Consider the following 22377-nt stretch of genomic DNA (forward strand, 5'->3'; position numbering starts at 1 on the left):
TGCTTCATTCAGCTCTGAAGAAGCTGCCATAAACTGATTTATGATCACAATAGATCTGTGACATCAGCGAGTCTTTTTATGTATGAACAAATAACAGAGCAAGAGTTCAATAAAACTACAGTATTTGACTACGCGGCAGCTGCTCACATTAAGGGTGAAAATAACATATTGTCAAAGATCTGGTTTTGTCAGAGCCGAGGTATTTAACAAGATTGTAATTTTGAAACTGTAAGGTTTTTAAACTTTGGAATGCCTCGATACTGGCGTGTACAGGAGCATTTACTAGAGCTATACCTTTTTAGGCTTGTTTGTTTTTGTAGAGATAACTATAGGGCTATTTTAAACAACACAATTGTCAAAATGATTGTTGCTACATCATCCAACACAGCCTTTACCGAGTATGGAGTATATTGCGATGAAGTAAATATCAATTTTAATCCCTATCTGTTCCCCAAAGAATTAAGATGATGTTCCACATTTTAACTTCCTGGATTTCTAAAATTCAATATTGCAGATGAGGTGCTGGGATTCTTAGACATGATCTAAATCTGACAGTGGTGAAGAAGCAGAGCAGGTTCATGCTTTAGGGGCTGAATTTAATGTCAATCAAGCTGTAAATATAAGTGTTGAATGTAGGCTCAGCTGTCACCCTCTTTGTTGCCTAGCTACAGAAACCTTGACAATTGTTGGCACTAATAAAATTTGGAACAGGACCTAAAAGAAGTAGTTGTTATGGAGATTTAGTAGTAACCATAAGATGTCACGATTTAGAAAATTTATCTTACTTCAAGTAGCATATCTAGGTGTTTAAAGCCTTTTAATTCTGGCTATGAAGTATTTTAGATAGTAGATGTAGATATTTTTCTGATTTACTAGAATGAAATGTCCCATTTTGAAGAGAGATTAAGCATATCATATTCTAATTCATCCATATTTTCTTTGTCAATGCAAATGTTGATTATTATAGATAAAAAAAAACATTTCTGGACACTGATAAACTGAAAAGTGAAAAACAAAAAACAAAAATCATTGCAAGACTACAACACTGAAATAAAAGATAACAGTTTTTGCAGGGAACTGCACTTTGGAAATGGAGGTATCAACAAGCACAAACACGCCCTGCAATGGAAATATTTTTAGAGGAATATTGTGGATAATAACTGGAATTTAAACTATTGTGCAACTCATTCTGGTTCTACTAGAATGAGAAATGTAATGTCAAGCAGTTTTGCAGGCATAGAAACTAAACAAAATACCAACAAAAAACAGAAAGCAAGACACTACATAAAGGCTTTTTAACCAAAGTAGTCACAAACCTGACAAGGCAAATATGTGAAACGAAAGTTGTTTAGAGACCGAGAAAAGACTGCGCAGATCTATTTGTTGTAAAGGTGGAGAGAAAAACTACCAAAATATCTGCATTCATGCTGACGACAGAGGAGGATTCTCATTATTTCACAGTATGAAAATTTTCTTTTGATAATGGTTAAAAAAGGTTTATTTTTACAATGTTTTTTCAGGAATTTATTACCATCTTTCAATTAATGTCAGAAAAAGATGATATAAGAGAATAAACCAGACTCGCACGCAAACAAGTTTTTTGTTTCCATTCATAAGCAGCAAAAACGTTAAATATTCAGGCCAAACAACATATAGATGTTGTTGAGTGGGCACAAACGATCTATGCAGGTTTATCAGTTTTTCATCTTTTTCAAAGTGAATCTGCAGCAGCTTGAATGGACCTTACTTCTCTGAGCTGCTGAGGCTGTGGCTTTGGTGACTCCAAGCTGAGCCCACGCAGATTGAGTGAATAGTCCTTCCTCCAGGTTTTCTATCAATTTTGTTAGAGAAAACAAAAAAAATGAGTAATGCTTTGGTTTATTAAATAAAGCCCATCAACCTTTGTCCTTGCACTCCATACAAGATTGTCCCAGTATCCTGCTGTCCTTTCCATTCATCTGCTCTAAATTATTTTGGTAATAGTTCATTCCTCCACATTCATTTCCTCTTGATTTTATTCCCCTTACTTTAGTTTTTTTATTTTCTCTCCTCTTTCTCCTTTTCTCTGGGGACAGAAGCACTTTGCAAGATTGTCATAGCAACAACGATGGAAAGAGAAGATGGAGGAGTCATATCTGGCTTGCCCTCCTTTACAGGGAAGCGCCTAAGTGGGTGAGAACACTTGATGAAATCTTTAATGTTTATAGGTGATGGAACAATTATTTAATAAAAAGGAGATACTCATAATTTATCATTCTATTTTTATTGGAGAACAAATATTTGGAATAAAAATGTATCCACTGATGCAGATTAGCATTTTCTGTAATTAAATAATTTCTAAATATATTCAATAATATATAAAAAAAAAAAAAAAAAAATTTTAAATAGACCAGCATTTTGAAAACTGTTTATCTTTCAAAGGAAGACAGCTACGCTATGCTCATTAGCTTAATTAAATGCCATTGATTTAATTAGGTTTCTTTATGAAATTTACAGGTAAACTAGAAAAGTGCACATAACTCCTGGTGTCTAAAACTATTACTGTGTGAAAGATTTTACAGTAAGTACCAGTAATGTTTTTAGATCTATTTTTTTTGGAAGATAGGTGCCTTATTTATTTATTTATTTATTTTTTTTTTTTTTTTACAAATATCACCCTTGCATTATGCAAAATGTATCCGTTCTCCTTTTGTGTTATGCTTTTCTTTAAACCTAAACTCAGAGATAAAAGGCTTTTTAGAATAATAACATATTCCCTATTGTAGCTATTCATTTAAAGAAGTTGCCTTTTCAAAAGGATGTAGGATGTTGTTCTTGTGAGGAAACCCTATCAGCAGCCAGCTGAAACTGTTCTACACACTATAACATAAGATTGAACGGCATTTAATTTCTATTTTCTTCTCTCGATGAAGCCTACCTTATTCCTCCTCCTCCTCCTCCCCTTGCTATCTGTCTCCTGTACATCTCCGAAACCAATCCTCTCATACACGCTTCCCTTTGGTGAACTTCCCGCTCTGCTCAGCAAATCTCCCCCTCTCTCTTCTCTAATCCTCCACCTCCACTCTTTCAAAGCGTGATCCCTGCTCCTCTTATTCCCATGCACTCCTCTTATAACTCTCTTTTTAGCTATAGTTGACCAACACACTAGCTCTGGAGTGAGGATAAACTCATAGAGGCATCCTCAACCATAAAGTCAAACAGAAATCTCATTGGCAGGAGCTTTCAGAGAGTTTCAGTAAATACAGTAGCAGTTTCTTCAAGGATAAATCTATTAGTTACAATTTAGTTTTCTGCTCATGCAGTTTACTGATGCTACATATCTAAAGCTACTGTCTCATCATGTATGTCAATGTATCTGAAAACACATTTTATGTAGGTCTAAACATGAAGAAATAAAGTGTGATTTGTAATGCATTAAATTGATTTCCTAAAGTTGTCAAGTTATTGTGAAGTGAATTAATATGAAAACATAACTGAGTGCCCTATCATGTACTTCCGGTATTCAGCATGATGAGGTGAGTGAATCTACAGACAAAGCATCTACATTACACAACGAGAGATCATTACTGTGACTGCTGAGTAACTTTTGCATATGTTGTGCATACAGTACAGACCAAAGGTTTGGACACAACTGTCCAACTGCATGTTCCATGACATCTCTCAGATGCAACACTTGTGCCACATTACAAAAAAAGAAAAGGGAGGTTGCTTTGGCTTCAGATCTATTCAAAATCAGATATGGCAGAAAGCGTTGCAGGAGTGTGAATTACTTTAAACTGAATAGTTCTGCACATTACTGAAATACAAAAGCATAAGCAAGAACACAATAGTGTAACAGGAATTATTCAGAGTTACTATATTTGTAAAGTAATTAAGCTAAGAGGAAAATGACATGTTTGAAAAAAGAGGATCCCAATGAAACTGAAAACTCTCCACTGTATTTTTTATTTAGTTCTTTATTACTGCGGAATTTTCGGCTGATAATTACAGCATGTTACCAACGGATAATCGACTCCTTTCACAATCTGTTTTGGTCTTTATGGCTCTGCAGTTTTTCTGTCATTATTATTATACAACACAGAATTGATGGAATTAGCATTAGCAAGCCCATCAGTTCAATCCTTCAATCCAATAACGTTGTCTACAAGTTATAGTTTGATCTATAATTTATAGACAAAGTACACACGGATAGATTGGAAATCAAACATTTCTGAAAAACCTACAAAAAACGTTACTGAAAATTTGCACAAAATGCCCTGCCAGATTAGTTGCTTAATTCTTATATTTGAAATTTAAAGCATCCAAACAAACACTTGAAAATAGCAGCCCCGCCTCCACCTCCCACTTACCCCTGGAAAGGCACTGTGTGTCCCTCATCACCTCACCACTCACCTGAACACACAGTTATTACAGGTTGGTGTTAAAGCCAGCAGATATGATTTACAAACCTGCCAGTCACCCTGCCAGCTCCTGTAGTCACAAGAGCCTCCTACCCGTTTATCCTCTCATTTATTCTCTTTCTGTGCTTTGCCCTCGGAGCTTGCTTCTGTACTATTCGTCTTCTCTCTCCTTCACACAAACCCACACACAGAGGTTTGTAATGATGCTGACATTTAACACAATACAGCAGTTATTCCAGCAGCAGTGCACAAGGTCAACTCATAAGATCTCATAATAGATGTGTGGTGCATATCCCAAACTGCTGTCAATATAGCAATCACGTGGTTAGAAATTTAACGTAGCAAAATAACGTAGCATTTTGCTACGTTAAAATGCCACAAGCATTCAAGGTTCTGAGGAACCTTGAATGCTTGTGTCTGTTTGAATACTAACTCATGTTTTTTTCTTATTTGACATCTTGAATAGAAGAACAAGCGTACTGATTGAACAGGCAAGAAGTCCAGTTTTTAGAAACTCAGAGTCTATTTATAAGCCTAAAACTGAAGGCCTTTCCGAAAGCTCCATACGTTAAAGTGTCTTACCTTTCACATTCTCATGTTAGGGGCACAACTTTAATACATTTCACTAGGATTCTATGCGACGCATGAACAAAAAATAATGCAGAATTAAGTAAAAAAAAAAAAAACATGGAGGCTTTTGTTGTTTGTTTTACAAATAAAAGTCTAAGAAGTGGAGCATGCATCCTGCATTGATCCCTTGAGTCAATACTTTTTGCAGAACCACCTTTTGCTGTTATGGAAGCTGAAAATCTTTTGAGATATGGCTCAAAGCCTGAACATTTTCTCTCATGTTTTTTTGCAGAATATTTCAAACTGCGTTAGATTGGAAGGAGAGAATCTATGAACAACTGATGAATCTTGCAACTAATTTTGACTTTGTTTGGGCTTTGCTTTGGACATTCTACCACATAAATACAGAATGCTTTTTTTTTTTTAAATCACCCACACAGCATGAGGGTGCTGCTACCATGTTTGTTGAGTTCTCTTTGAGCATGCTGTCAGTTAAGGTGGATTGCCATGCACTCCAATTTTGAAAGATGAACAAAGCAGTGCTCTGTGAAACGCTCTAAACTTGTAATATTGTTTTATTACATAAACCTGCTTTGAATTTCTCTTCAACTTTCTTCACAAAATGTTTACCGTATTCCTTCATCTTCAGACCTCTAAGATCTCCACAGAATGACTTTATTAAATCTGTAGTAAGGTTAGACACAGGTTGGCTCTATTTACTTAAAAAGAGCTTTGTGAAAGCTTGTGTTCGGGTTTTATTTAAGATTATCAGATTAAAATGTACTAAGCACAAATGCACACCCCATTTTGAAGATTTTAACAAAATGTTATTGGTGAGAATACTTTTGTAAGACACTATTATATGTGATTTCAATAGTGAATATAACATGAACCATTATGTGGAACATGGTACATTAATCCACAAACAATGAAAACAGAGCTTGATCAACTCTACTTCATTTCAGATAGTGATTAGGTGTGGAAACATATGAAACACATCCAACTACTGCAGGGGCAATTTAAGGTTACAAACATTTACCAGTGATCTACGAGCCTCTGACCTAATGTGCAGCAATTTTCTCCCCCTCATTCATCTATCTTGACTCTTTACCCATCCTCCCACTCCTTCTCACACTCCTGTACCCCCACCCTCATCTCATCCTGCTGTCTCTGTACCTTTCCTCCTTCCGTCCTATCCACTCTGAGCATTTTCATCCTGCAGCCCACTCTCTTTCTCATCTCCATTTCATTGTGTCACTCTCTACTTGCCAACTATTCAGACAGTTGTCTATTCAGCAGATTAAACTATGTTCTCTTATGCACTTCATCTCGCAGCATGTCATGTCAAAACTTCATTTCCTGCAGACATTCATCATCTTCATACTCTGAGATGTCACACGTACCTCTTTGCACTAACATGGTGACTTCACTGCCTCTCGGACATTTGCTGAGCAGATCCACCACTTGGTTGTGGCTCATATTCTGGACATTTCTCTTGTTGACCTCCATCAAGATGTCCCCCTCTTTCAGGCCACGGCACCTTGGATAGTCCACTATCTGCTTGACCCTCTGTCCGCCTCCCGTCAGACTGTCAGCGATGGTGAACCCAAACCCTTTGTCTCCCTTCTCCATGTGGATGGTGATCAGCTCTGGCTGAGTGGCAATGGCTGAAGCCAGGGTGACCACATCACTGGAGTAGCCGTGTGAACCATTGGAGGCTACCTCGGCCATGGGGCTGTGCGGCCGTGGCTCTCGCATTCCATTGATGGGTCCGGCCTGATTGGTGGGTGCGTCAAAAGTCTCTTGTCCATTGACAATGATTGGCTCTTTATCCAAGATCGCCACAGATGTCACTAGGCTGGTGTTGGGGTCATCGGGGTCAAATGGCAGCGGATAGCCACGGCATAAGGATAGGTCCACCATTGAGCCGATAGGGATGGACTGGAAAATCTTCACCACCTGTGCATGAGTGTAGCCCAGCACGATGGTGTCATTCACACTGACGATTACGTCGCCTGCAAAAAGCAAGACGATATCTTCAGCAATGTTGCTATTACCCAGTAAAAACTCTGTTACTGTTTGTTACATTTCCTATTAGTTACACAGTAGTGAGATTCCAAAATTTAAGTTGTGCAAAAACACCTTTGTGGGTTTCTGAATGAAAGCAGTGCCCTCTTTTGACGAAGGCTGTGTACTACACCTGTCTCCATTTTGCCATCCACAGCTGCAGGCCCGTCCAGCACCAGACTTTTGATCTGCAGGAACTCATCGGGCTCATCACCTCCAACTACTGTGAAGCCGAATCCACGGCGGCTTTTCTTCAACTTGGTATTGATGAAGGTTCCTTTCAGCTCTGCAGGATTTCTGGTGAAGAAAGGTTTCCCTCCTGGAGAAAGCAAACAACAACTCATAAACTCTGGATCCAGAGAGCAAAATGCTGCATATAATCAACAACCCATTGTTTACTTTTAATAAATGACATGGGGAACACAAAGTATTTATGAAAGAAAATAGAAATTGACTACAATATGGAAATAGAAGGAAGTTAAGATTAAATATGCAAGGAAAACATAAATGTATGGAAATGTGTAATAGTGATGTTGGTTTTAAGGACTGAAGAAAAGCTCAAGGTAGCCATAATATACATAGATCCTGATTAAGATAAATTAAGACAAAAAGTATAAATATAAATAAATATAATAAAACAGCAATAAAACAAATAAGCATATACAATGATTTAAAATCAGATTAAAGAAAAAAATATATATGTAAAATATTCTACTGCCAGGATATATAATTTCATTTGCTGGACAAAACCAAGTGGCACTATAAAAAGTAACCTCGGTCACACATACCATGTTAGTAAAATGAAGTAGAAATATCTACAAGTGAGACTTACTCTTAACTCCAACAGGGCCAGGAGGTAGAGCAGGTGGGACCTGAGGGTCCCTGTAGGTCTCCAGGTGGTTTGGAGCATAGCTTGCCAGTGGAGCTGCTGCTGATGAGTGTTCCTCTATCCACTCTGCACACACGATCATTCCCACTTTAATCCCATACTTACCATGCTGAATTTATTTATATGTAACATGAACACACATCAACAACACACAATAAACACAGAGCTTAAAGCAAACTCTGCATGTATCCATTTATTCAATTAACTATTTAAAAAGCGAAACTTGTATAGTTTCATTAAACATGGAAATATTTCAAGTGCTTAACTGAATAATTTTGATGATTATGGCTTAAAGCTAAAATTTTCTGAAAAATGTAAATATCACTCAAGACCATTAAGAAGGGATTTCTAATACAATGTGAAATTGTATTAGAAATCATGGGGAAGAACTGCTTGACATTGCCCCCAAAATAGAAAACCCCCAAAAAACGTACTGCTGAAGAACCTGATAGTTCTCAGAATGCATTATCGAAGCATATGATTAGAAAGGCTAAAAAGAAAAGGCAGACAAAGGTGCACAAGCAACTGGGATAACTTCAGGCTTTTTGAGACTGTGGAGCAAAGACACTTTAAGAGTTTGTGGGAGTTTCAGAAGGCATTGTCTGCAGCCAAAGTCAGTGTGTCAGACAGCATCACACACTGACAGATGTTCAACACCTCAGCAGAACCACAGGCTAATCACCTCCATCCTACATCTCAATGATGCAGGAATTCCTACACTAGGAGACCTGACAGAGTAATGAATGCACATCCTGTAGAGTAAATGGATATACTTTCAGTAGGTGGCCACTTTTGAATTAAACAAATGAATTTTTGTTCTTATCTATTTTTTAAAACATCTTTGTGGCATAGTGGCTTTATTGGCATTTACCAGACAGAAAAGGTTCAAAGATCTCAGGTTGGGAATTGAACCCAGGGCGGCCATGTCCACTACAACACCCAGTGCGCCATTTTCATTCATCCACATTTTTCACATTTCTTTCTATAAGCCAACATCATCAAAAATAAACAAAAACAAAAATCACAAATGTCTCTTTTTGAATCCAATTATTGAAATTAGTGACCTTTTAGATAATATTCTAATTTATATGCAAGTTGTACATTCACTAAAATTATAAGTACAAGTAGTATTCAGTTCAAACATCACAGTTTTACAACAACAGAGATAAAGTGAACAACCCCCCTTTGTTTATAATGATGTGATACTACAATGATCAAATACAAAATGGTATTAATGGCTAAAAAACACATAAATTAAAACCTGAACTTTAAAGACCACACCAGGACTTTGGCCAGCTTAAGTTTGGTAAAACCACAAGTAGCAAAATTTGGAAAATTGCAACATTTGGAGAGGACATGTTAAAAACAATAACAACAAAAAAAACAAAAACAGGACAATGAGGAATAATAAATTCTGGCCAAACTCCTGGCAAACACCAGACAAACAAGAAAGACGTGACACTGACAGACATGAAGAAAGAAAGAAATGGGCAGGAAACGAACCTCGGATATACCGCTCACCTTCTGGAGGCTGCGGCGGTTGCTGCTGTTCCAGGATTTTTTGACGCCGCGCCTCCAACACTGGGTTCTCATACTGGGTCTTCCTGTTTATATGGCTTTGAAAGACAAACATAGGATAAAGAAAGATTTCACAGTGATATAAAACATAATTGTGCCTGTACTGTCAGGAAAAAAAACAAACCCTTCACCAGTAGGTTTTTATGGAAAAGAATGACCAGATTTGCAAAAGGACTTAAAAGGTGGCAGAACCCACATTTGTCTTTGTGAAGAGATGTGTCAATGAGGTGATTAACTTACTCAACATAATACACTCCATACACCGGGTCATCTATTCTCTCCCATCCTGGAGGCAGCTCTGGAATACAGAGAGCACACAGCATTAAACATAAACATTCCTACCTCAGTCATTAACAACAGATGCGATAAGACCAGTGGTTGGGGTACAGTGATCTTTATTTGTCTTTCTGCTTCCAGCGTAGTTTGTCAGAACATGTTATTTTATCAAAGTTGAACAAGTCCATAATATGTCCTCAATATTTCAACCGACAACACCTTACTCTACAACCATTTTACTACTGTATTTTATGAGATAATAGCAAGAACAAACTGGACGCCAAGAACTCTTTCAACTTTTTAACAAATTCAGTGTTGTGTTGTTTTAAGATTCTCCTGTAAGAATGTTTGTCCAAATCAGTCATCAAAAGTCTAACATCAATGTGACATTTATTCAAATTATAAACACATGTAAACCTCTGATCCTGAAATTTCCTGAAAGGTTAACTTATTCCCATTTTTCCCCTTAGTCTTTCTCGTTAGAGCACATTGTGCCGACCAGCTTTTCAAGTTTACCCCTGGTATAGACCACACTTATATCTATTGTATCTGTTACCACACCAGGTGATTCAAAATAATACATAAACTTAGCACACGAAGTAAGGAAATCCTTATTTGGTTGACTTTTTCTTGGTAGTAAAAATGCTTCTTGATGTCAAATTATATACCATTACAAGACATGTTTAATTGCTTCAAATGATGCCACAATTGAGAGAAATATCGCTTTGTACTTTAAGTAGCAGGTTTGAGCATGTGTGTTGAGTCCTTAAAAAAAGAAATAAATAAAAAATTGTGAAATACTTTCTGTCAAAGCCACACAGCTTTTGGTTGAAGCAGTGTGATGTGTGGGGTGGAATCTCCCTCCCTTACAATAAGACAAGTTGTCAACGTTGAAAATTTCAATGCAGATAAATATCAAGATGAGATTCTGTAATCAGCAGCAATCATTGGCTCTCTCTCAGTAACTGAACTAAATCTTTTACGATCCCATTGGCTGCCCCTACAGATAAGTATTTGTCAGAAAGATCCTCCAGAATTTGGGAGGATGGAACGATCTGCCTGCAGTCCTGCAGGAGCTGAACACTCCTGGGATCAGATTGAGCATGCTTTTTGTGCGAAACTAACCAACACAACAACAATGGATGACTTATGACTTTCTACATCTGGTCTGATGTTCTATTTAGCTGTAACATCATCCTAGAGGGAGCCATTTACTGAGACAATACTGCCATCAGCTAAATGTTCTCCTTCTCCTGCTAGTAACTTTTTACTTTTCATTAACATAAGTAGTCCTGTGTCAGTTTTTCTGTTTCTTTTTTGCACATTCTGCTTTGTCTTCTCAAACCACCAGTTGGTTGTAGCAGATGGCTGATTGGACTGAGCCAGGTTCTGCTGGAAGTTTCTTTCTATTAAAGTGAAATTTCTCCTCTCCACTGTCACTACATACATGCACAGTATGAAGGTTTACTCTAAAGTCCACGACAGTGCAAGCAACTCCTGGAAGAGTGAATACTTCGCGTCAATGACTCGATGCGACCAGTTGGGTTCCCTTGAAATGGAAAATGTTTTGGTTTTTTTTGACAAATTAAATTATAAACTTAACTTGACTGTGCAATGAGGACACTGTACATAATTGTTGTCTTCTAGTGACGCTAATACCTATTAAATGCATAATCTGGTAATTTGTCAATGAGCTTTGTTTCTTCAAACATTCATATTCTAATCCAATAAACACCACCAAACAACAATCAGTGCAGAATATGCGGAAATTTGCAGTTTTTCCATAAGTGCAACCTCTAAACAGATTTTCAACATACTAATACATTTCCTTACAATTGTGGCACTATTCAAGGTTACTTAAGTAGTTTTTTTTATTTATATGAAAATATTTATTACAACAGCATTAATACAACAAAGAAATAATCAATCAAACACAAATGCACATTCTGTGTGAAGTTTATACGTCAAAACAATGTCTCGAAGAACAAAAATACATAAGGGAATAACGGATTACAAAAAAGACAAGAGTTTTGATGACTGCGTTTTTTCTATTTTGTCTACCTGAATAAAAAAAAAAATCCTGTGTAATATGTTACAGTTTAAACACAAAATCATAAAACCGTACCTAGATCACTCTCCAGGTCTTCTGTATGTATCCCTTCTTCTCCAATATTGAAAGCAGGATGAAACACAGATGAAAAAAAAAAGAGGAATAGAAAAAAGTATGTATGGCAGAAAAAAAGTTGGTTAGGAATGGAGGAATTGAGAGCAAACGAAGTGAAGCAAATGAAGTGATAATCCAGAGAAAGAAAAACAGGGGAATAGGAGACCCTTAGAAATGGATTAATCTAAAATATTACAGCAGCCTTTTAGCAACCTAAAGTTTTGCAGCGTTTCCTTTTTATTTCACCACTTGATGGTGCAATTCCACAACACTGCACATAACTCAAGTGTCATTTGGATTTCATAAAGTACTTCTTTATTACTATGAAGGAATATGTCAGTTCCAATGACAGTAGCCTCGTGAGAAATCTATGACACATTCCCAACACATGAAATGTTGCAAAAGAAACCAAATCAAAGCTCGAAAACATTATTAGAAATCAACAAAGGCATCACTTAAAACACAAGAGGAGACCTACTACTGAGAGCCCTTAATGTCTTTAAACCACTACACAGAACTGTGCATATATAATGTAATGTTCTAAATAATGTTTGGAGACTTACCATCATCATCACACTCTTCCAGAGGCCGGGGGGCTTTGTCTCTACACCGAGGATCCAGCCAGGATGTGGTCTTTGTGTTGTGGCTGAAAGGAAATAAACAACACAACACAATAATTCAGCAGCAAGCAGACAATCTGTCAAATCAAAGCACAGCAGGGGCACCTGAACACATCAATAAAAATTAGACAAAAAAGAAAATATGTCAGCAAGTTTGCAAAGGACAGACGCTGCCTGCTGCAAACACGGAAGAACATTGGGGACACAGGTAACAAAACCATAAACAACCTGATTTTTTTTTTTTTGTCTCTACTGCTAGGTGAAAACAAATTGTAATTTGGTGATAGCAGAAATTAACATACAAGCTCTGAAAACACACAGCCATGTCCTGGTGGAGAGTCTTTGCCGTGCTGCAGAGGACAGAGAGGTGGAGGTAGTCAGGTAATCAGGATGTGATCTCCTTTTGAGATCGGGACATGCAGGGATTAACAGGAGAGCGGTTGCGCCCAGGGGGCTGGGCAGGCCAACAAACCAAATCATTGTGAAAGACAGGGTAATCGGCCAACAAAAGCAGCAAAAGTGGAAATAAAACAGAGTGCAAACATACAGCAGAGGCTAAAAAGAGAAAGACTTACTCAGGCACTGCCAAGGCTGTGTTCAATAGACACAACTTTTAAACAGTTCAAGATGTGGATACATACTCTATGAAGTACAGTTCCCCGTTCTCGGTGTAGGCCATCTCCCAGTTTTCGGGCAGTGGTCCCAGAAGGTCCTCTGGAGAGACCTGGGGCTCTGCAAGTGTCTGCTGCCCGCTCTCTGCAGTGGAAGTGGCTGCATTGTTCAGACCACAGGGTAGAGCATTATCACGCACGGGGTACGGCCGGAGGATGCCGCTCTCTCGCGGCCTGGTCGTTAGGGTTACCTGTGCACAACAAAGGAGAGGGGAACAGACTACGCACTAAGGATCCTGGGTGACACAATGAGCATGACATGGAACAAGAGAAACAGGAGAAAAAAAAAATCATAGTTTGTTTTGTGCATGCAAGATGGAAGAAACAGACATGCTCACTAATTTCATGCAACTTCAGTCACATCAAACTCCCAGAAATTCCCTTCCCCCAGTTTACCTCTAGCTTATTGCTAGTGTAAGTAAAGGGGTAACAGGATATGTTAATTCCTACAGCAAAGGTCCCTAACTCAATTTGACCCCCACCCATTTTACCTCCCTGGCAGTAAGTGTTTTTCTATTTAGGCTAGACCAACCCTTATTCCCACTTGCTTTCCTCATTTTGGCTCTCCAGGCCTTTCACTGGCTGCTCAAATGCAAATGCAACACAGGCAGTCCGGCAGGGGGATAAACTGAGTGAAAAGATTTAAAGCATCAAAGAAGAAAGAAAATAAAAGCAGATGTCCCTCACACTCCAAACAGATTGAAGACAAGCATGGGAAATACAGTCGTTTATAACCCATGGACTTTTTTATATTTTCTTCACATGACCGCAACAAGTTTAATACTGGGATTGTATGTAATGTACTATCAAACCAAATAGAGTATGATTATGATGTGAACAAATAATATTATCTAATGTAAAAACCTAATAAATTTGTTTTTCATTTGCACAGCATTTGCTGAACACATTCATATAAATTGCATTGGCAGACAAACTTAATACTTTGTGTTGTCTGTCACATAAAATCCCAATAAATACAAATATTTTGTGGTTGTGATGTCATAAAATGCAAAAAAAAAAAAGTTGAAAAATGTGGTTTTTAGCAGTTATATTTGAAATTGTTTACAAGATTCAGTCTGTAAAACATTAGACATTAAAAACTCTTCTGTTGCCAGATGCAGAAATGAACACGTTTAGTTGATTTATTGAGTAGAATTTAGAAGAACATAAAGGTTGAGGCAGAATAAAATCGCAATAAATAAGAATGTGAGTGACGTGTGTAATTCATCTCCACCACAACCTCCTCACAGGCAGATGGCAGTGTTGGGAGGAAAAGATTCTTCATCACAAAAACATGATGTAACTGCCAGACACCCATAATCCTACAACAGAGGAGCAAACCAAAAACATACAAACACCAACACTCTCCTTCTGCAGTCCTCATCATGCTATTGCACATATGCACTTAAAGGACTTCCCAAAAGAAGCACGAGTTGTTTAGGGAACTCAGCAGAGATGGAGAACACTACACATGCAGAGACCAAGAGAGCTAAACAATCATGCACTTTGACAAACACAGAGAGACAGGAGGGGCGCAGCAATGCCCTCACCTGTAAAACTGTTGTTCATTTCCGTGGCCTGGTCGTCATCGTCATCGTCAGCAGGCACTACATGGACTTTTTGCATGTCATGGTAGGACTTGGTGCGCTTCGGGGTAGACGGATGGGAACCCGCATCACTGAGAGTCACTGTCCCAATGATGGGCTGCCTTGGAGGCTTTGGGGTCCCATAATAGTTACCTAGGCAACAAGGAGAACATTAGCATGCTTGAGAGACGGAGAGGGAGAGAGAAGGGGATGAAAAAAGAAGCCAGGGATAAAAACAGGCAGTGCAGGGGGACAAAGAAAAAGCAGCCAGGGGAACTGCACATAATCTTGTGTGGAGAGTAAAAGACACGAAGCCGGACTACAGTGTGACTGCAATCCCAAGAAATAAGCAGCTGGTGAGAAACCCAGAGTGTTCCCGTTTGTGTTATGTCTGTACTATGAAAACCCTGAAAGCATTGTGGCTCAACGTACAATATTTGGCTTGATCAAGCTGAAATTTAGGTTATTATTTTTATTGTCTTACAAATGTTATGAATGATCAGACTGCCTCAACCATGCATGTGCATGCATGTTTGTCATTTCATACAAGCAGGCATGTGGGAGCTGATAGTGCAAACTTCAAACAGAAAATCCTGCTAATTTATAATTTACTCAGTGGAAAGAAGTCAACATGTTTCAGCCACTCTGATCCTTCACACATCTCTTGATGGATGACATGATGGTTGCGTAGGCCAGAGATATTTACATGTCATTTATCCAAATTCCAAGCCATGTCTCTAATGACTGAAATAAATATTTTTCTAATCCAACTTAATATTTGGCCACTTTGTTGGAGAGTCACTGCACTTATTATCCACAACTACTTTAGATTTTTATGACTAAGATCATCAAGGACACCAATTCTCAGTATTAATATTAATGTTTGCCAGTACATGAATAGGGTTTTAAACTCTGGATGTCATTTCAATATTAAATAGTGTTCCTTCATTGACTCTGAGGTAGAATCACATTTGCTTACAATGAACACTGTTTATTACTGTCTTTCCTAGTTCCGTTAAAGCCAAATTAGTCATTACCATAACTTGCACACAGAACCTGCGTGATGTTTGTAAATTTGCTGTCAGTTTACCACCATTCGCTTCTCTCTGTGTTGCTACTTCACTGAATGAGACCACTGACTCTATTCAGTAGGATTAATCTCTCCCCCCCAAAAAAACACCTGATAAAGTACAATATGCAATGCAAACTTTAGGGTAGATTTTGCAAGACAAACACAATTATCTCAGCGATGCTTTATTGTAAAGCTACACGAATCAATTATTTGCCCATGCCTAAGAAGCTTTGGTGCATCTGTTCCAAAAAATGTATAAATAGAACCATATAAAAGATAAAGATATTTATATAGTGCATTTTCAGCAACAAGGCAATACAAAGTGCTTTACTGGAATTAAAAGGAAATACAAACAAAATAACAAACCAAAGGAGAGAGAAAAAGAAGAAAAATAATCTAATGTGGATCTAAAGTATGCAAACTAGGTGCTCCTGTTAAGGGTTGCTCAATAGTATCCTGAGGTACAGACTAAAGTGGAGTCCCAACTGGTTTCATATACATATATATATATATATATATATATATATATATATATATATATATATATATATATATATATATATATATATATATATATATATATATATATATATATATATATATATATATATATATATATATATATATATATATATATATATATATATAAATACTAGTCAAAGATGACTAGTTTCTGACAGTCATTCAACTATCAAAGATCTGTTGTACTGGTCCTGCCTGCTGATGTGTGGAGTGCCACAGACTCCTGTGGACAGGTATTTGACATTGTCTGTGTGAAAGAGAGTAACGTGCCAACACACAGCAGAGCCAGTGCCAAGCAGATTACTGTCGTAACATTTTCTCTCTCTCTCTTTCTCTCTCTCACGCACAAACACACAAATCTGACTTAGCAGTGCATAACGCAAAGCCCAACAAACAATCAGCCATCCACATGTTTTACACACACAGGTTTGTGTCAGTCTGAGACTTAGCCTTGCACAACGCTGTCCTAATCAGAGTGAGAGGGGCAGATGTGGAGAGACCTGCTGTCTCTGGATGAATCTCCCCCTCCCATCATGCACGGTCTAATCAGAATCAACTGAGTACACTGTCTTACAGCCTGCCTACATGCAGAAAAAAACTAAATATGATGACTGCTATGCTCGCCCGATCTGTAGAGAATGAGGACACCTGCTCTATCGTGAGTCACATGAAGTGCCACTTTTGATTTTTGTCATCGTTCTCCTCACCTTCATATGTTCCTACTTCCAGTAGTGTGCCACTCTCCTCCAGTTGTAGGAATTCCTCCACAGACAGGAAGTTGTAATCCAACCCTGGGACCTCTCCGTCTCGAGGGGCACGGGTTGTACCTGAACAAGGGAGAAAACGCAAATTTTTATCAATATGATTCGCAAATTACAACGAAAACAGGATTATTGTTTGAAGTACAACACCACATTTTCTTAGCACCTACAGTCGTTATAGTCTGTTGCTACAACCCAAGATCCCTTCAGCTGTCTGAGTCGAGTATGAGCCACCAACAGGGGCTCTGAAATGAAGACGGTGTGATTGTAATTCAGCACCATCATTGGAAGCACACTGCCTGCGAATATTATGTCAAGAAATTAAATCAAGGAATGCATCTCGAGTAATCGCTTTGTCTCATGGGAAAATGCAGTCTGCCAAGTCCAGGTCCAAGAAAAAGGTCACCTTAAACAACACACTTATGTTTATTCTGTAAATTTGGTCTTGGTGTAAATGTATAGATTTACTATGAAAATTGTGGTTTTGTTCAAATCTGCTGATCTTGCAGTTATTGGATTAGCTGCAGTATGTAATAATTTTCTTGGCGTTTTCCTAATTTCACAGTTGGACCATAAACTAAATACAGACATAGATAGTAAATAGTAAATTTTTTCAAAATTCTGATGAGACTCTCAGTCAACATCATAGTTTCAAATTCTCTTTAAGGTCGTACTGGTTGAACAAGCAGTGATTAATAATTAGTGCTCTGTGGTAATTTGCAGTACAGTCAGAACAATTTGTAGGTAAAAGCTGATGCCAAACACTGGAGACAGGGGATATTATGTTTCTGACATAAAACAATGACAAGGCAGATGGTTCACATGAGTTGAATCTCACCTGTAGTCATGGCAGAAGTGCTTAAAGGACATTAGAATACACACAGTCAGGCATATATTTCAAATGAACATCAGCTTTAACTCAGACATACCAATGTTTGACAACTTGAAGAAAAAAACCCAGACATGCTGGGTTGATGACATTGTTAATTTAGAATAAAAAAAAACAGTCTCTCCAAAATAGAAAAAAAAAAAGTCTTCAAGTTCTGATATTTTTTGGTCCAAATGATTACAAAAACAACATATTCACATAAACATTGCATTACTATTAAAGTTATATCACCACCTTCAGCTTCCCTTGTGGCTTCTGTGATGCTGAAAATACATCTGATGAAATATACATTATTATATTTAACACAGGATGCCTGAGAATATTTTCTCAGACATCCTGTTAACATATTCTCAGGATGTTCACATTCATATATCCACATATCTGTATGTGAGCTACTCAATCTCAGATCAGTGTTTTTCACTGAGATGCTGTATTGGTTCCATCCATAAAATTATTTAAGTGGCTGATAAAATAAAGGTAGATTATTTTAACACCGAATGTTGTAAAAACTTTGCTATCCTGTATGACTGAAACATTTATGCAGTATTTTCAACAAAATTGATCGACACAAGCAATTGAATATTTTGTGATTGAACTGTTGAAACTTTATATAGGCAAATATATAAGAAATATGATTTGCTTTACATTTAGTAGGGGAACTTGTCTATAATGTAAAATGTTTAAGAAAAATAGAGACAGACAAAAACAGGATTTGAAAAAAAAAAACAAAAAAAACATTTGACCTTTTTAAAGTAGAACAAATAGAGTGGTGCAAACTCAAACTAAGATTCTATTATTGTCCAAAATTAATTTAGATTTTTTTCTCTAATTGAGCAGCCTTAGGGTATACTAAATTATCCTATTTATCCTCAGAGTAGAAACAAAGTATACAAAAATGAGTCTTTCACACAGTGATGAATTCTTCTACCCACACAGTGCGGGAAATTATTGATTGGCTTATTGGGCACAAAAATATTGTGCATGCAGAGGATTTTGAACTCATCAGGTCTCTGCTAAACAGAAACACCAATGGGGGATAATAGACAAATGCTTTAATAACAAAATAAAAATAAAATTTGAAGGATTGTATTTGTGAATGTGGTCTCTCGACCAGCAGATAAATGCCAATAGATGTCTAAGACATAGAGAACTAAATTTAACACAATTATCACATTTCATGATCAGGCTCGATGAGTCTGTAACACATTTAACAAAATTGTATTGACTAGTAATTTTGTTTTTAAGGTCTTGTGGATTCATAATGAAAACTGTTGTCAAAATGTTTCTCAAAAGTACAAAAGTAGGTTATTTTACATAAAAATGTGTAAACTTAGTCTAAATGGAAGAAAAAAACTCAAAAGTTTTTTGAAACATCAAGTTCTCCATTTGAAACATTTTGCATCGAGTATGTGTAGATGAAGGGTGTATTGCTACTGTGTCAGGGCCAAGGGAGTTACTTTTGCCTTCATGTCTCCATAACTAATGGCTACCTCTCCAGCTGGGGATGAAAGTTTAATACTCTGTACACAGTCTATAAATGCCCATAAATGGCCAAATAGCTGTAAGCAAAAACACCCAAAGAATAGGTCAGGCTCCCATGCACTTGAAGCCACCTCAAGCTTTTCTGACATGTCACTGAGTGAATCTTAATTAGTGCAGACAAAGCAACTGCATAGTACAGTATGAAATTAAGTGATTTATTATTGGGCCATTGCTGCAATATTCCCGTACCAATCCCATAGCAGTGACATGTCTGTGCAGTTTGCGTCTCTAAGTTTTAATGTCCATACCACAGTTTTCTTACATGTGCAAAATATTTGCCGCAGATCCCATAAGACTCAGCATTTGATGTGTAAAAAGAGTATGTTGCAGCACAATAGTGTAACAAAGACATAAAAATGTTAACCTGATGATGGTCTTGGAAGAGAAGTCAAAGAAAGCAATAAGGCAATAAGGCTCTATTTTGGGTTCAACTACTCTCACTACACAGTTAAATAATATATTCTCCTCGCTGTTGATAAACCACAGATACATACAGACCATAATCTTGTACTTATTTTTTTCTTATTCTTGTAAACATTCAGACATTCAAACATTCTTATGTCTGAATGTTTACATAAGTCTTTCCAGTATGCCAGCTCATACTGCATCCCTGAAGGTACATCCAGTCCACAAAGCACCAAATAATGAGCTAGCTTTTACTAAGCCCTGCTCCATCCCACACCTGCAGTGTTAAGAAAACACAGATATTCTATTTCTGTTCCTATATTTGGAAAATTATACAAAAGATAAACTGGCAATAGATAATAGATAAACTGACAGACACAAATCCCTCACACGAAGAAAACAACATGATAAATCATCTAACAGTCAGTTTACAGCAGCAGCACACAAGCCAAGCACTGCTTTGCATTCACCTCAGCAGAGAGAGATGAGATGAAAGTGAAGGTGTCTGGGAGTTTGAATCATAGGGATGGGAGGTCCCTTGATAAAAGGCAATGTTTTTGAAGCTCAGTGTGCTTTAAAAAGAATGTCTTCTGTTATCGCAGCCATTTTCACCACAAACAGTCTCTCTGAGAGGCAGACTGATTCAAGTGTGCCAATATGGGAAGCTGCTGGACAGTTATTTACATCATTGTCACATCAAGCCATCCATTATGGACTCTCAACCATTCACACATATCAACAAAATTGATATAGCAATAAATCACCCAAGACCTTTCTGTCTTAAGGTAAAAGTTTAGAGGGAAGAAGCCAGAATTATTTTGGTTTCAAATTGTCTTAAACATAGCATTGATGCCACGACTATTTGACATAATCGGTGACCACAATAATCTACAAACATCACTATTTTTGATCGGGAGATACTTTCAATGAATTTATCTTTCATTTATGTAAAAATAAACAATGAATATAACAAGGGTCACAAAATTTTCCCTCCAAGTTGCAAAGCATGAGGAGAATCTCCAAGGTACACTCAGAAGTGGTTCATTTGAATGGGTCTAAATATCTGAGTGCTGTATGGAAGTATTTAGAGTTTGCCAATGACAGTCAGAAGTTTGGATGGTAATAAAAATGCCATGCATGATGAGCAGCAGAATAGAAAACACCGTGGGACAAACAATGAGCCATAACAAAACAAACAAAAAAAACAAAAAAACAACACTTTTGTAAGCTGTCGAATGCAGTTTAAAGATAAAGTTGTCTAACTTTCCTTCTGCAGCGTTTTGCTTTGAATAACTGTTTAACATCACCCCTGATAAGTTAATGAGGTGTCAGCATGAATTAATGTGCCGACTTTGTGGATCCGAATACATTTACATCATACCGTTTTAATCACATCTAATTGTGTAGATAATGTTAATATCTAAATGAAGCAGACTTAAACAAGGCAAACTAATAAATAATACATACAGTTAATAAATTCAGGCCATTTGTAATATACATGGATTCTGAAATCTCAATTATTACAATTTGAATAGGTTTGATAATAACCAACCATTTTCCCTTTGTAGATGCACCACTTTCATTTCATGCACATTATATTTGACACAGTGAAACCTCATGTTCCTTGGATTCTTATTATATTCTAAAATTAAATAGAATTATCAAATACAAATGTGGTATTCAACTGTTAAAATGTTTATTCCCCATAGCTGTATTTTGTGAATTGAAAAACCTCAAGACCTCAACTTTTACATATTTCTTTTGTACACAAGCAAGAAGACACACAGCTGACCAGTTTTGCACTGTAATATCCTTCAATCCTTCCATTGTCTAACACCCTTGTCCCTAGTGGGGTCGGGAGGGGTGCTGGTGCCTATCTCCAGCTAACTTTATGGGCGAGAGGCAGGGTACACCCTGGACAGGTCTCCAGTCTGTCGCAGGGCAACACAGAGACAGACAGGACACACAACCATGCACACACACACTCACACCTACGGAGAATTTAGAGAGACCAATAAACCCAACAGTCATGCTTTTGGACTATGGGAGGAAGCCAGAGAACCCGGAGAAAACCAACGAATGCACAGGGAGAACATGCAAACTCCATGCAGAAAGACCCCGGGCCGGGAATCGAACCCAGGACGTTTTTACCTGCAAGGCAACAATGCTACCAGCCTTGCACTGTAATATATGTAAATAAATATTATCACATCATCTAATGCTTTCTGCATAACAAAAACCCATAATCCATTGTTAAGAAACTGAGACAAATTTCCCTTAAGAGCAAAAGATTATTTTTGCTAGAATCAAACAATTCAAGTTGGGTAGAGAATGTAATCCCAGCTGAATGTCAAAAACCAGAGAG

At 37.4% G+C, this 22377-nt stretch overlaps 2 protein-coding genes across 6 annotated transcripts in view; both read right to left on the reverse strand.

Annotated features, from left to right (window-relative positions):
• The window catches only part of LOC122827776 (membrane-associated guanylate kinase, WW and PDZ domain-containing protein 1-like), a 100131-nt gene extending 86876 nt beyond the window's left edge, over positions 1-13255 (reverse strand). For 2 of the 5 annotated variants that reach the window (XM_044110792.1, XM_044111117.1), the window contains exons 1-10: positions 13206-13253; positions 12867-12914; positions 12508-12590; positions 11906-11944; positions 9745-9802; positions 9430-9542; positions 7870-7992; positions 7171-7356; positions 6374-6985; positions 1748-1831 (exon numbers count right to left, since the gene is read on the reverse strand). In XM_044110792.1, the coding sequence (XP_043966727.1) occupies positions 1748-1831; positions 6374-6985; positions 7171-7356; positions 7870-7992; positions 9430-9542; positions 9745-9802; positions 11906-11944; positions 12508-12590; positions 12867-12914; positions 13206-13243 (1384 nt within the window). In that variant the 5' untranslated portion in view covers positions 13244-13253. Of the gene's footprint in view, positions 1-1747; positions 1832-6373; positions 6986-7170; positions 7357-7869; positions 7993-9429; positions 9543-9744; positions 9803-11905; positions 11945-12507; positions 12591-12866; positions 12915-13205 lie in introns of all 5 variants that reach the window. The other 3 variants (XM_044110878.1, XM_044111032.1, XM_044110955.1) reach the window with 3 other exon arrangements.
• A 112-nt stretch (positions 13256-13367) lies between these two features.
• LOC122829370 (membrane-associated guanylate kinase, WW and PDZ domain-containing protein 1-like) overlaps positions 13368-22377 on the reverse strand; it is a 60886-nt gene continuing 51876 nt past the window's right edge. Inside the window, exons 3-5 of the mRNA XM_044113905.1 lie at positions 17123-17242; positions 14786-14974; positions 13368-13426 (exon numbers count right to left, since the gene is read on the reverse strand). Of these exons, the coding sequence (XP_043969840.1) occupies positions 13368-13426; positions 14786-14974; positions 17123-17242 (368 nt within the window). The remainder of the gene's footprint in view (positions 13427-14785; positions 14975-17122; positions 17243-22377) is intronic.

Source organism: Gambusia affinis, linkage group LG01 (genome assembly GCF_019740435.1).
Source record: "Gambusia affinis linkage group LG01, SWU_Gaff_1.0, whole genome shotgun sequence".
NCBI classification, from domain to species: Eukaryota; Metazoa; Chordata; class Actinopteri; order Cyprinodontiformes; family Poeciliidae; genus Gambusia; species Gambusia affinis.